This window comes from Urocitellus parryii, chromosome 12 (assembly GCF_045843805.1).
Source record: "Urocitellus parryii isolate mUroPar1 chromosome 12, mUroPar1.hap1, whole genome shotgun sequence".
Lineage (NCBI taxonomy): Eukaryota > Metazoa > Chordata > Mammalia > Rodentia > Sciuridae > Urocitellus > Urocitellus parryii.
Window position 1 is genome coordinate 41,950,832 of NC_135542.1, and position 15,877 is coordinate 41,966,708.

General features: G+C 36.4%; 1 protein-coding gene across 2 annotated transcripts in view; it reads right to left on the minus strand.

The window, feature by feature from the left end:
• Window positions 1-15,877, minus strand: part of Nbas (NBAS subunit of NRZ tethering complex) — a 324,194-nt gene that overhangs the window by 132,446 nt on the left and 175,871 nt on the right. For both annotated transcript variants that reach the window (XM_026396378.2, XM_026395637.2), the window contains 3 exons: window positions 10,531-10,644; window positions 7,810-7,967; window positions 7,069-7,158 (listed from right to left, as the gene is read on the minus strand). In XM_026396378.2, the coding sequence (XP_026252163.2) occupies window positions 7,069-7,158; window positions 7,810-7,967; window positions 10,531-10,644 (362 nt within the window). The remainder of the gene's footprint in view (window positions 1-7,068; window positions 7,159-7,809; window positions 7,968-10,530; window positions 10,645-15,877) is intronic.

Here is a 15,877-nt window from a genome sequence, read left to right on the forward strand (position 1 = left end):
CATGTCAGAACACTAATCTCTAGAATTTATAAGAGCTCAAAAATCTTATCAAAAAAACCCAAATAACCCAATCAATAAATGGGCCAAAGAAATGAACAGACACTTCTCAGAAGATATACAATCAAATATATGAAAAATGTTCATCATAGCTAGCAATTAGAGAAATGCAAATCAAAACTACTCTAATATTTCATCTCACTCCAGTCAGAATGGCAGCTATTAAGAATACAGACAACAATAACTGTTGGCGAGAATGTGTGGAAAAAGGCATACTCATACTGCTGGTGGGACTGCAAATTGGTGCAGCCAATATGGAAAGCAGTATGGAGAATCCTTAAATTCTTCTTGTTTGTATATGGTTATTTACTCCAGTCTATACTTATTTCATACAAAAAGAAATTACTATTTCTTATTTATCAATATATGTAAAAATAAAAAAGCTTTCAGAGAAAAGCATAGGAGTAAAACTTCATAATACTGGGTTAGGCAGATTTCTCAGATACAACATTAAGAACACAAGCAATTAAAGAAAATATAAACTAATAAAATTTTAGCAACAAAAAAATTTCACACTTCAAAAGTCACCATTTAGCCAGGTATGGTACAGATCAAAGCTAGACTCAGCAAATTAACAAGGCCCTAGGTAACTTAGCAGAGACTATATCTCCAAACAACAAAAAAGGTAGACACTACTGGTACCAAAAACAAAAAATACGCCGTTAAAAAAAATTCAAGTCTCATATTGAGAGAAAAGTGTTTTCAAATTTCAAGTCGGATAAAAGACTTGTATCCAGAATGTTTAAAAAAAGAAAAACCAACAATAATCTCTTTTAGTGCAATGACAAGACAAATAGCTTAGTTAAAAATGGGCAAAATATTTTAAGTCATTTCACCAAAGATGATATTGGAATGGCCAATGAGCACATAAAAAGGTCCTCACTGTTGTTAATTACTTGGGATATGAACACCAAAAGCATAATGACAGTACACATGTAAGAGTAGATTAGAAAACACTCCTGTGGGGTCAGGGTTGTGGCTCATAGGTAGAGTGCTTGCCTAGCATGCGTGAGGCACTGGGTTCAATCCCCAACAACACATAAAAACGAAATAAAGGTATTGTGTCCATCTACAAATGAAAAATATATATATTAAAAAAACAATCAAAACCTTGGAATGGAACCACCATTTGACTCAGTTATCCCACTTCTCAGTTTATACCCAAAGGACTTAAAAGAAAGCATATTACAGTGATGCAGCCACATCAATGTTAATAGCAGCTCAACTCACAATAGATAAACTATGGAACCAACGTAAGAGCCCTTCTGCAGATGAATGGATTAAAAAATATGGTATACATATACAATGGAATATTACTCAGCCTTAAAGAATGAAATTAAAGCATTTGCAGGTAAATGGATGGAACTGAAAAATATCATGCTAAGTGAAATAAACTAATCCCCCCAAAAGCAAAGGCCAAATGTTTTCTCTGATATTGGATACTAACTCACAACGGGGGTGGGGTTAGAGAATAGAGTTACTTTAGGTAGAAGGGAGTGAAGGGAGGGGATGGGGTTATGGCGGTAGGAAAGATAGTGGAATGGATCAAACATTATTACCCTATGTACATATATAACTGTATGACCAGTGGGATTCTACATCCTGTATAACAAGAATGAAGAATTTTACTCCATTATATATGATGTATCAAAGTGATTCTACTGTCGTGTATAACAAATTAAAAAACAAAAAATCAATCAAGATGCCAGTGAACAGCAAGTATTAGGGAAGGTTCAGAGAAACCAGAAGCTAAACTTATTTCTGGTGAGAATGTAAAAATGTGCAGCCACACTGGAAAACATTGACAGTTTCTTCCAATGTTAAACACAAGTAGAGCATACAACAATTCTATACTTAGGCACATGAGAAATGACATTTACATACAAAAATCTGAACATCAATGTTCATAGCAACATATTCATAATAGCTAAGAAGTAGAAACAACCCAACTATCAACTGGTAAATGGATAAAGAAAATGCCAGCCATGATCTGAAACACAACTGCTATTTTGTTTACTTTAATTTCAATATTTCTAAACATTTTTTTATAAATTCAAAACAGCTATAGGCTTAGGCCATGTTCAAATTTAAACATTAGTCCAATCATATAACTCTGTAGCCACTTAAAATGCTCATAAGTTTACCCACATGAAAGTGATTTTTTTTTTTTAATGGAAACCCTATATAAAAACCATTTCTAACTCTAAATTTATCTTGGGAAAACACCATTGGCTAAATGCTATAACTAATACTAAACAAAATGTTAATATACTTAAGTGGTAGAACACTGATCCATTTAAATGGCATAACAAACAACAATAAAAAACTGGAAACCTATGGTTTTGTAGTTATTCACAAAGTCTGCATTCTGTTCTATTCATAAACAACTATGTTCACAGGGACAAAAACATTATCTTCAAATTTGTGGGATCCACTTGTACTAATGCAAATGCTACTGCATAACAATTACATCTTTATTTTGCTTGGCTATATAAATAAAAATCATTTTCACAACTCAAGTAATGAAAGTCTTAAGTATTATGCAGATTATACATAAAGTCAGCACTCATTTATGAGTTACAACTTAATGTGGTTACTGTAAGTACTGTGAATGTGTAGCACATGCATCTTACAGCTAAACACTGTATTTTAACCTAATAACAGTAGCTATAACATTCTGAAATGTGCTTCATGAGTCAAAACCATAATGTGTTCACTGAGGGTTCATGTGAGCACTTCACGAGATCTGGATCCATTACAACTTGCCAAAAGAGCACAAAGGAAGACAAGCAAGCTTTTAAAAAGAAAAAAAATAAAGAGCAAAAAATCATTTCGGAAGAATTCCTTTTTCTCACTAAGTGGAACATGCAGAGGACGGCTGGTGGTTGCTTTCATTTACGGATGAGGTTTTAATAGAGCAGTATGTGCCCACTTGTGGTGACACAGCATGGCCTACTCCAAAGAAGCCACCAAGGAGCCAGGCTTTGTAGAGGCAGGAAACAGGAAAGCCAAAAGTCACAAAAGGCTTTCCATGGATTATAAGAAGAAGAATAAGAATGCAGAAAAAGCTCAAGGAGCTAAACTCAGCAATTCTATACTGAGCAATGCCATATCCCTTACAGTGGCCCAAACAACAGAACCTCAAGAGCCACCAAGGACATACAAAAGAGTTAACTCAGAAAGTCTTTGTGTTTTTATGTTAAACTCTACTTCCTAATTAATTTTCCACAGACTAGTCATTACAAGGTTAGTTTTCAAGTGAGCTTTATCAAACATTTACCAGGCATTCACTAGGTAATAAACTACTCTACTTCCTAATTAATTTTCCACAGACTAGTCATTACAAGGTTAGTTTTCAAGTGAGCTTTATCAAACATTTACCAGGCATTCACTAGGTAATAAACACTCGGGGAGGAGTACAAAGATAAATGACACACTTTCAGTGACCGTACAAGTTTGCACCATTCCTGTAAGTGTATGAACAAACTGATGGGAGAATATTTAGGGAATATAGAGGAAGGAACAGTTAGAGGACTCAAAGACAACATTAGAAAGAAATCACTTAAGCTGAAGGGAGAAGATTCAGAATACAAGATGAGAACAGTAGTACAGGCAGATGGAAAACTCATAATACCACCAGAGGTATGAAAGAACCCACTCAGAATGGTGATGACTCTGCCATGACTGGGACATAGGAGTGTCGGAAACACAGGACAAGAAATGATGTCAGAGAGCCATTCAGAGTGCCAGACATGCCTCCACAAGTGAGAAGTGGCAGAGGTTCAAAAGATGCAAGATCTTGGATTAAGAAGATTTCATGCTGGGCGCAGTGGTACTTGCCTGTAATCCCAGCAGCTCAGGAGGCTGAGGCAGGAGGATCATGAGTTTAAGGTCTGGCTCAGCAACTCAGTGAGGCCCTAAGAAACTCAGTGAGACTATCTCTAAATAAAAATTTAAAAGGGGGCTGGGGTTGCAGCTCAATGCTAGAGTGCTTGTCTCGAATGTGGAATGTGTGAGGCAATGGGTTTGAACTACATAAAAATAAATAAAATAAAGGTATTGTGCCCATCTACAACTAAAAATATTAAAAGGGGGGGGGGAGGCTGGGGATGTGGCTCAGTAGTTAAGCATCCCTGGGTTAGTTTAACCCTTGGTACCAAAAACAAAACAATTTCATAAGACACAGGTCTTCAATTGGATCCTAAAAGAGAGTCCTCTTAATTCACACCTAATTCACAGAACACAGTGAACACTAGCTTTCATAAAAACTCCTCTGAATCCCATGGAGAAACCACCACAGAATTGAATGTGTTCTTATACCCAGAAAGATAACACTAATTCCTAATCAGTGCAACCACAAGTCTAAATACTCCCAAGGATGAAACGTATCCACACCACTGCAGACACCTGGAAAATGTTACAGCTTCAATTTGAAGGGAGAACAACCAAAACCCCACTGTCCGCAGTGAAGGTGACCAAACCAATCCTCTACTGAAGGTGAGCTCCTCCAGAGTTGTGATGACCAACACAGTAGCCAACAACCTCATGTGGCTGCTTAAATATAAACTGGGTTGGGGCATAGCTCAGTGGCAGAGTACCTGCCTTGCATCCGTGAAACTCTGTTTGACCCCCAGCACCAAAGGGGGGGGTCAAATTTAAATTAAATAAAATTAGAATTTGATTCCTTAAAGATACTAGTCATATTTAAAGTGCTCAACAGCTACATGTGACTAGTAGCTGGCACACTGGGCATGCAGGAAGAGAACATTCCTTCACTGAAGAAACTTCTATTGGTCAGTGCTGTCCTAGAGTCACCACTGCAGAAAGAGGACCACAATCTCCATGTGGGCAAAAAGTCACATCACAAACTTCTCAGATCCTCAGATCACTTACACTGAACTGGGAACACATATATATATTTTCAATGTATGCTCACTAAATGCAATTTTTAATATAATACAGGTTTGAAAATTATATATGTTCTACTGTAGGAAAAAGCTAAATCTCTCCATTCTAACTGCATAGATTGCACAACTGAAGCTCTGTACCATAGTACTAAAAGTACCACATGGTACACATATTGTTAATGGATTTGTCAAGATGAATACAGCCAATTAAAAAGTTAGGTGCACCGCACTTATCACAATGCATACCTTCCAACACAGCTCCTGGAGAAACAGATGACATCTTATACTATGGAAATGAAGACTACCATTTGATGGAATCTTGTTAGAAAAAAATCTACAACAAGGATCATCACCTCTTAATTTATCCAGCTGCGAAGTCAGAAACTAAAATACCTTTAATCTAAAAAACACCAGTTACATGTTGCTAGAAATAGTCATGAAAATTGAAATCCCATGGAGCAGATGTTGATCAACAGAAAACAGGTGTCAGGGGATATACTTGCCTTCCTTTTTCTCCCAGGATAGACTACCAGGAGATTTATAAATATTTAATTAGTTCATATAAATGTTATTCACAAGAATCTCAATAAAAGGGAAAGTGAGGGGAAGGGAGGGGAGAGGGAGATAGGAAAGATAGTGGAATGAGATGGACATCAGTACCCCCAATTCCATATATTAAGACACAAATGGTATGATCTATTTTTTGTACAACCACAGACATGAAAATTGTGCTCTATATATGTACTATGAATTGAAATGCACTCTGCTGTCATATGTAACAGAACAAATTAATTTTAAAAAACAGAATAGAAACTGGTATATATACACAATGGAATATTACTCAGCATTAAAGGAGAATAAAATTATGGCATTTGCAGGTTAAAAAAATGAATACAAGAAAAAATGGGTAAGTGTGCTTTAAGTGCGTATTGGTATATTAACATCAGATATAAGACCAGAAGATAAATGTGTTATGCAGGACAATTTTACATTCATGTAACTCTTTTGAGAGCTGGGGTTGTGGCTCAAGTGATAGAGTGCTTGGCTAGTATTAAGTGAGACACTGGGTTTGAGCCTCAGCACCACATAATAAAGATATTGTGTCCACCTAAAACTAAAAATTAAATATTTTAAAAAATAAAAAATAAACCCTTTTGATCTTTAAAAATAAGAATCTCAATTATAAAAAGGGAAAGAATAAAAATCTAAAAAAAGAGAAAGAGAACTGAACAGGCACCTCGAAAAAGATCTCTCCAGAGATAACTCCATCTTATTAGACCAGAAAAGTAAGAATTCAAATCAAAACTAGTTATCACTAAATACGTAGGAGAAGAGATAAAATTTCTAAGACGAACAATACTAAGGTATTAGGATGGGCATAACTGGCAATCCTATACACTGTTGCTGAAAGTGCTGTTAGCTAATAAAAACCACTTTGAAAAATTAAATTATTTGGGGGTGTGGGGGTATGGGTGTGTGTGTGTGTGTATGTGTAAAAAAACAATGTGCACTTCCAGCGCTAGGTATATGCCCAAGAGAAATATATGGCCATGGGCACTAGAGGCATTTCTAGTAGCCAAAGTTGAAAACAAGCCAATATAAATCAACATTACAATGCATAAACCATAATATACACATGCAGAAATTAATGTCTATACATCAAAAAACAAAGTTTTTACATATATACACATACAGCTTGAATGAATTTTGTGTTGGGTTTAACTATAAAGTATAAAAACAGAAAAAATTAAACTATTAGGGTATATATATTGGGTGGGTCTTAAATGTTATTAAAAAAAAAAAAAGACTTGCTTATCTGGCTTAGTCTGGATAGCGGTGCCCTCTGGGCTAGAAGGAAGCTGGGAGAGACTATGGTTGTACTGCAGCAGGCGAGTCAGAACCATTTCTTCATTGTGTAGGGGGTCTCATGGGTGTATTCTTCGTGATAATTTGTTGAGCAGGACATTTTTGTTTTGCATAGTTTTCTATATGAACGTTTCTCACACGAGTTGAAAAGTGGTCACCACACAAAACCCCCCATTCCTGAGGTTATACATCTGACCTCACTTGACTCCACTCTTTCCTCCCTCCCAGCTTGGCTTACCTCATGTAGTACTTTACTTATCAATGGTGAGGCGGTGGTATTTTCTCCTCCTTCAGGATAGATCTGGAAATTCACTCTTTGATAAAGAATCTGAAACAAGAACAGGCTGTGTTATAAAAGAGTTGTGTTTTTAAACTTGCCTCTCTTCACTATGAAGAAAGGGCTATTTCATAATGAATTAGTAATAGGCTCACTTGGTGAACAGCTTCACAAGGAAGCAAGTTTCAGGAGAGGGAATCAACCGTGCAAAATCTGGCACACAATGCAATAAATGAGATGAAAATGTGAAGTCCAGTCTCCTCATAAGATGCAGCCTATGAATACTAAGAAACCAAGTTGTCCATCCAAAGCTAGCTCCCACCCCAAATTCCAAAGGATTCCTAAGGGACTGGTGCCACCACATGCTTTACTCACATGGCTTCAGATGTACTTCACATGGCCGTTTCCCAAGCATTTTATTTTTAACACTAACTTTCCCCATTATATTTAAAAATTTATTTCCTGATATTACTTTCAATTTTTCTCAAGTCCATTGTGTACCCTTTCTTCTTTACTATAATAAAAGTACCAAAACTGTTTTATATCCTATTTCAAATCCTTCTTCCTATACATGATAATCTATTTGTCTTCTACCAGTTAAAATTCTCATATTACTGAAAAAATGATTATACATCTGAAACCCACACCCCCAAAACAATGTACTTCAAGCAGGTCAGGGCTTATTTTATCTGGAACACTTACTTCTGCCTGTAGAGAGCTGCTAGCTGCCAAAAGCAGCTCAATGCTGCTAGGAGGGCAATGCGTCAAAGCAAAAGCTACGAGCTCCTGCCGGGTGGCCAAGTCCTGGTAACCTTCCGATTGTCCCAACTGGCTACAAACATCCCAACTCTTAGCATAGCCTGCAAAATTGACAAGAAAAAAAAAATTTCCAGAAGAAAAAAACAAAACAAATTCAAACTTTGATGAACAATATAATGGATTCCTGTTCAAGTCTTGTGGTATGAAAGCAAAATGGTAGTTGTTAGTAATCATTATGCAGAAATGCTAAAGAATTTAAGTTGGAAAAGAAAGATCATACTGATCTATTATCCAGGAAGTTCCATGTTATTCCAGACTAGTGCTCGTGATGAACTCCAATCTTACGTTAACTCAAAATGAATACAAATAGTCTACTGTGCTTTGATGTTCAATAAAAAGGTAGGTATCTGAATTCAGAAGACAGGGTGAAACTCCACCCAACTACCTGGGAAAGCTCAGGGATGACACTTCGACTACCACTACAAAGGGACAACAGCAACGCCTTCTTCTCTGGTTGTTGAAAGGATTAAGTAATTTTTTTTTTAAATTTAAAAGCACATCAGAGACTACTCAGTACTAGATAAAAGAGACATTAAGATAGACACCCACACAGATCATTCACTTTACAGAAGACAGACATCCAAAGACAGCACCAGAAAGAGACTCAGCCCCTGACTCCCAGAGGACATCATTTTCATATACAATGCTACATTGTGAATTCTAAAAATATACTTCATTTTTATTCAAAGGAGTTTCAGTTTGAGAGCCTTTTTTCTAAGAACAAAGGTATCAGAACAGATTAATTTCTGTAAATACAAAATACATAATGTAAAAATTAAGCCACCCTTAAAGGATAGAATTCTTACCAAACTCCCTAATTTTGGATTAAAACAATAATGTCTGTAGAGGAAATCAGAATCATTTTGAACTTCATGTTGGCAAAACCAGTGGTTATTATAGAAGACTTTAAAATGAAATCCATTTTCTTTTTAGTTATTGATGTATCTTTATTTATTTGCTTATGTGGAATCGAACCCAGAGTGTCTCACACATGCTAGGCAAGCGCTCTACCACTGAGCCACAACCCCAAGCTATGAAATCCATTTTCTAATGTTGAGGTTTGTGAGTTACAGTAGTATTGAGTTTTTCCAAGAGTTTTTAAACATTTTCATAGATGAAATGCAAAGATTCTCTCCTAGTCCAATTTTTAGTCAGGCTCCTCTGAGCCCTTTGCTCGTAGACCTCAATGTTAGCCGTTGCTAGGCCTACGTATTTCAGTTATAGAAAGAATCCTCCTAAGTCAGAGAACTAGAATCCCTACATCTTCCATATCTAATCAAATTTTTCATTGCTTTCCCTTGATGCCTTCAGAAAGGATCTTACTGAAGTTTTAGTTTAGCAAAAATCCCTCCACTTACGATGTCTCTTCTTAGTAGCCTTCCATCCCCTGACCTCTCAGTTTTCTCACTGGTGGAATGTCCACCTATCTTTGTTGCATCTAAAGATACTTCTGTTGTCTCTTCTGTACTGAGACTTTGAGGGCACATGCAGTATCAGTCCTGAATAAGGGCTTCCTTACCATTATAGCAGGTGTCAGAATAGTTATTTTATTAACAGTAGACATGCAAAAAGTGTACCATCAGTGCCTGCCTAGCACGCCTGATGCCCTGGGCTCAATCCTGAGTGCTGGATGACTCCAACAAGAGTGCACAACTCTGCACAGCTCCAGAGTTATCAGGAAGTGACGCACTGGGTTTTAGCCACTCTTTTTCGAAAGTTTCATATCTTTAATAATATTACAATTAAAATCAGTGACTTTTAATCTGAAAAAGACAATTGATAGCAAACTTTCAGACAGTAATGGAGAAGCTCTTATTAACTTCTATGCTTTCTGTGAGATATATATAGTTTATGAGGCTGCAATTAGATGCCAGGGACCTAGAATACCCAAAATGTAATTTATAAACCAGAGTCAGGTGGAGTTAGGGTTTGTGAGTTACAGTAGTATTGAATTTTTCCAAGAGTGTAGTCCAAGACTAAATTTATGATGTAACACCATTATTTGTGAGTCCCCTAGCCACTCACTCTGAAGGACAGATATGTAAAGCGCTAAGGCATAGTCACAGAGTGTTTAGCACAGAGCCCATGATGAGATGTCATCACTTCCCCTTCCACTGGGGAACCTGTTCTTCAGGTGAGTACTTTTTCCACAAATCTGCCTACTTTCCAGAAACAGGAATCTGAATTTCAACATGGAAAATCCTAAGATTGCAAACTGTTTCCCAATTTTTTTAAATTAGGTTGAAAACAGTTTTCCTTCAAATTCAAGAACAGGAATATTTACTATCTATTCACAAACTGTGGATATTCTTTTATTAAGACATAAGATAGGACTAAAATGTTTTACAAAAAAATTGTCCTTAAAATGACGAGCATATTTTTAATATGAATTAAAAGCAACCAAAATCTCAAATATAGCATCTAAGCCTATTAAAATATCAATATATAAACACACAGCATACACACTTGTCAATGCTAATAAAATGTATCTCAAGCAAAAATGTGCCTGGCTTACCAAACAGGCCAATTGGTTTCAAACTAGACCTTTTTCCATTATTCATTACATAAATCGAACAGGAGCAAAGTGTTAAGTTGTCTACTCACCTGCAGCCATCAGCTCCTGACAATGCATATTGGCTGCTTTGTAGTCATGGAAATGAAGGGCTTGCTCTACTAAAAGAATTAGAACCTGTCCACGCCTTTCTTCTGCATCTTCACCTGTAGGCACATACAAAACACTTAATGATTATGACAACCTCAAATGATAAAGGAGCTCATTAACACTCAAATTAATTCAAAAATAAAACATAAATCAGACTGATTTTAAAAGATTAGAAGACAAAAGTTTATAGTAATTTGACCTTTTGATCTATTTATTGTGCATGGAATTAATTAGCCCTCAGTCTCTTAAGAGATCAATGATTAATATCAGTTTCTATTTAAAATATTCACACCAAAAAATCCAAAATCAGAATGGTCTTTAGCCCTACAGAGAAATCTTAGTATTACTCAGGTAAGGGAAAGAGAAGAAATCCATGCTTCAAAAGAAAAAAGGTTGTAAAAGGGTTCAAGAAAGAGTGACTAGTAGATTAAGTAAATGAAGGTAATAAACTAATAATTTCTCATCTTGAAAATTCAAATAATATTTAGAAACTTGAAAGTAAGTGTAGTCCAGAGTGCTGACAAAGACTGTTTCCTTGAAAAACTGTGTGGGCTCCTGTGAGCCCTGCTAAGCCCCACACCATACCTGCCCTTCATACTGTAGTTCGTAAAAATCCTGCTGAATTTTGACATTGTGACCAACATACATAACAATTTAGAGGAAGAAGAAATTTAAAAATTTGGCTCAGGTTTGAGAGGTTTCAGTCCATGGTCAGTCAACTCCATTACAGAAACACCATGTAGGAAGGACCTGGTAAAGAAAAGCTGCTCAGCTCATGGCAGATCAGAAGCAGAGCGGGAACAAGGTAAGGGTCAGGGACAGATATAGTCCCCAAAGACTTACCCCCATTGACCCACCTCCTCCAGCCACACCCCACATGCCTACATTTACCACCCAGTAGTTCATTCATATTTTTGACCCATCAAATGGATTAACCCACTGACGAGGCTACAGCCCTCTCAAGGCAATCATTTTACCTCTGAACACTGCTTCAACTCCTAACACAGGAGCTATAGGGGGACAGTCTAGATCTAAATCATAATACCTGCTAAATCAGTTTAGCCAGAATCTCACTCTGGATACCTCATCTTGATATCTGATCAAATTCCTCATTCTCTCAGATGGCATCTGATCAACTTGGTCTTCAGCAAGAATACTGATCCCGTTACGTCTGCTTATCCAGAATCCCTTCTTACCACTGAGGATTCCTTTTAGTAAATTTTCATCCCTCGCTCCCCAACTTTCCCCTGTTGTATTTGGAGCTGGGTTTGATATTAAGAAATCCAGCTCAATGGAAACAATAAAACTTTGTAGAGTTACAGACAACATATTTAGTTATATTGCAAAAGCCATTGCCCTGATAAGGTATTGGCTACACTTATATTTTTATTTTTTGCAGTACTGGCGATTGAACCTCTGGATGCTCTACCACTGAGCTATATTCCTAGCCCTTTTTGAGATAGGTCCTGATTTGCTAGAGCTGAACTTAAACTTGCAATCCTCTCCTAGCTTCCCGAGTTGCTCAGATTATATGCACACACCACTATGCCAAGCTTTGCTGTATAACAGCTTCAGAGTTCAGGAAAGGCAGAACAAGGTTTCTACCACTTTAGCAATGGCTATTGTCTGATGTGTGTTTACGCTCATAGGACTCCCTTAAATACAGAATTCCTGAACTGAATGCTCAAAAGAGAATATTAAAATCACTTCTTGTGGTGCTGGGATTGTGGCTTAGTGGTGGAACCTAGCATGTGCAAGGCCCTGGGTTGGATCCTCAGCACCACATAATAAAGATATTGTGTCCATTTCCAACTAAAAAATATTAAAAATCATTGTTTTAAAATATTGATGAAATGGAAAAAGACTGAACTTATGATGTAATACCATTATTTGAAAATGCTTTAAAGCACAGGGATCTTGTACACATACAGATGGAACAATATCCATGAGCCTGGCTTGCTTCTCCCTCACCCCAACTTATCTTTGAGAACAGGGCACCTAAGATTAGAAGTTCTTAATAATCAAACTTCATGATAATCATAGTAGCCACCTAATTACTCCTACTAGACCAGAAATCTCACTTTAATCCCATCTGCATGCTAACTGACATACCCCTTAGCACAGATGGCAATGAAGATGGCCAGAAAGAACTGAAAAGAGCAAAAAAGCTATGCATGAATGCCCGAGAGAAGATATGAATATTCCCCCTTTTCTTAGCCCTACCCACCCAATGCCCCCCATCCTACCTGTCCCCCCTGCTTCTTTTGTCTTATATCTATAACTTCCCCACCCCTACCACACTTTGAAGTTGATTTGGTGAGAGAATTCCACTTCTCCATTGTCTGGTCACAGAATGAACTGTGCTATTAGTGATCAGCCTCGGTTTTTCTTTTTGGGCTTCCCAACACTGAACACAAAAATAGATGCCTTCCTGGGTATTTTCCACTCTTGAGGTCAGAATTTGTTGGCAATGGTGAAACAACACATCACATACAGTTTAAGAATATGGTTATGAATATTCACTGTATTGTTTATTGAACTATGTATAGCCCAACAAGTTTGAGACATCTCCACCGAAACTCAGGCAGTTACTGGAGTACCAGAAGGGCTGAGAGTTGCACTGGATCACGTAGAATGTTATGGTATTAGAGCTGTTTCAGCCCAAAAAGTCAGTTACTGGAATTTTTTTTTTTTTTTTAAACTCCAACCTCATAAGTTCATGGGGTACTCCCAAAGCACATTACCCAACAATCTACAATGACAACACCAGCATTCGTTACAGATTTCATTATAACACTTTATTGAGGTTAAATGTACAGCTATTTCATACCTAAAAGCTGCTTTGATTTGATGATATGAACTTTTAAAAAATGCAGGTCAGTATAGAACTGGTGATAGAAGAGCTAGAAATCGAGTAGGATGGTTTATTAATAACCTGACTTCATTTTTTTTTTTTTTTTTTTTACATTGAACAGTAAACTCCAGTAGTAACCAAGGGCATAGTGATTACAGAAACTATCACAGAAAGATTTCACTTTGAATTCATCTTTAAGAAGATTTAGAATATATTCCTTGATTTAAAGGAAATGTTAAGAAATAAACATCTGTGTATAAAGTGCTTAAAAAGAAAACAAATTATCAAATCAGAATCCATCAAGTACTCACTAAGGCTTTAACCCATCAGAAGCTGCCAATTAGGCTCTAACTAGGGCTTTCCACTTTAGCCAATCACTTTTTTTTTTTTGTCTTGCTTCTTCAAACACTTCACAAAACTTTTGCTCTGATGTTCTTTTGCTGAAGCCTTGAACCATTCCAGGTTTAGTGCTGTCTCATTGATGACTTATTGTCTGCTGAGATAAACTCATTCAAATCTACTATGCCTTAAAGTTGATCTTTTAACAAGCACAATCTATCCCCTCCAGGCAAAAGTTGACTGCAAAATTCCAGGATACCAGTCATTATAGATAAAATAGTCTTCCTTTCCATCTTAACAAGCATCAAAAACCGTTTTCAATAGAACACACTGATTTCAATAATAGAGATGTATGTATTTCAAGGATGGAAAGGAAAAATATATTTTATATTATTTTAAAGTAAATCCTATGCTTGCATCAGCAGCACATACATTAAAATTGCAATAATACAGACCAAGGATGACAAATTTGTGAAACACTATAAAAAAAAGTCTTCTATTACTTTACTCGTGTAAAAAGAATTCGTATGACACCCAATACACTAACTACATTTAAAAAAATTTTTTGGCCTTTTTTCCTCATAAAAGGTAACAATGAAAAAATACTAATAAAAATAAAGAATGAATTTTTTTTATTTTAAACATTATAAATTAATTTACATTTGGAAATTTAGTATAGGATAATACTGTTTTCCACAGGCTAGTAAAACTACTTGTACATCTAGAAAATGAAAAATTATTTTCTCTTTCATAATTCTTGGCTGGAAGGGACTTTTCTTACCAAAAGAAAAACCCACACAAGTTTAATAATATGTATACCCAAGAGAAGTGAATAAATATCAAACAAGTGGCTCTGAGATACTATAGTCCACTGAAACAAAGGAGGATGTGGCAAAGCCAGTAATGGGGAGATGCCCAGGAAACACAGGGCAAAGAAGGAAAGTTGGTGCCTTCTCTGCATAGAAGAATCTCTATTCAGGGTCCTCCATCTCTCCCTAGTACAGAGGGAGACACCTTGCAAATGGAGATTTCCCATATAGAGGAGGCTCTCTCTTACAAGAGTAACATCTGTTTTCAGAGCTTCTCTTATGTCTCACATCATAATTATGTTCCCAAAATAGTTAGAATGAAGTAACCCTTCACCAGAAAGGAATATTCTGGGGTGGCATACTCTGACAGTCTACAGACATATTTTGGGATGGCATACTTTTTGTCTTCAACACATACTAATGTACTCCAATTATTTCAAAAATAAATCCATCGAGATTTCATTTTAGAGGATGGTTCACATAAGTCTCTAAGAATTAGGAAGTGAAGGAATCAGCTTTGCCATAGAAGTTATTTTAGAGGGGGGAGAAAAGTTGAGCTAGAAAAGAGGCAGAAAGTAATCTTATCTGAGTTTACATTATTTGACTAAAGCAGAGACTCCCTACACTCTTAATTGCTGTTAAAATCCCTCCAAGGGAGTTTAAGAATTCAGCTATAGACACTTCCACTCTTACCAGTATCAAAACCTTCAAAAGAATCTTCCATGTTTTCCCTCTGAATGCTTAACCCATTTAAATTTGAACATAAACCTTTAGTTTTAATTATTCTAGAAATAATCATTCTGGGAATTACTCATAACTATATAACTTCTGCATGTATGTATACTTTTTTTTTTACACTAAGGCAGAGCTAATATATTAGTTTCACAGATAGTACTAATCTTTACCATAGTGAGTTTTCAGAGTCTCAGAACATGGATGAAAATTCAGCTCATGTTAATATAAAGATCTCAAATTATTTTCCCAAGACCATTCTTAGAAGCCAAATTGGATTTCACTTCCTACCCTAACTCTTTCTCGAAGGGCATTTTAGACTTCCTTTACTCTGAAGGTTCAATAATTTGAGTGTCAGAAACTGACGATAAATTAACAGGAGAAAAATCATTCATTACATGTGTACGTAATGAAAAGACTCACAAGTATGAGACTCAAAGAAGGACCAGATGATGGAACTTTTTATAGCATCCTGAACTACTAGAAGAAAAGGGGGCTTGGAGTTCCTTGGTAGAGGTGGAGACAGATTCTGAGAATGACAGGAAGAAATCCACA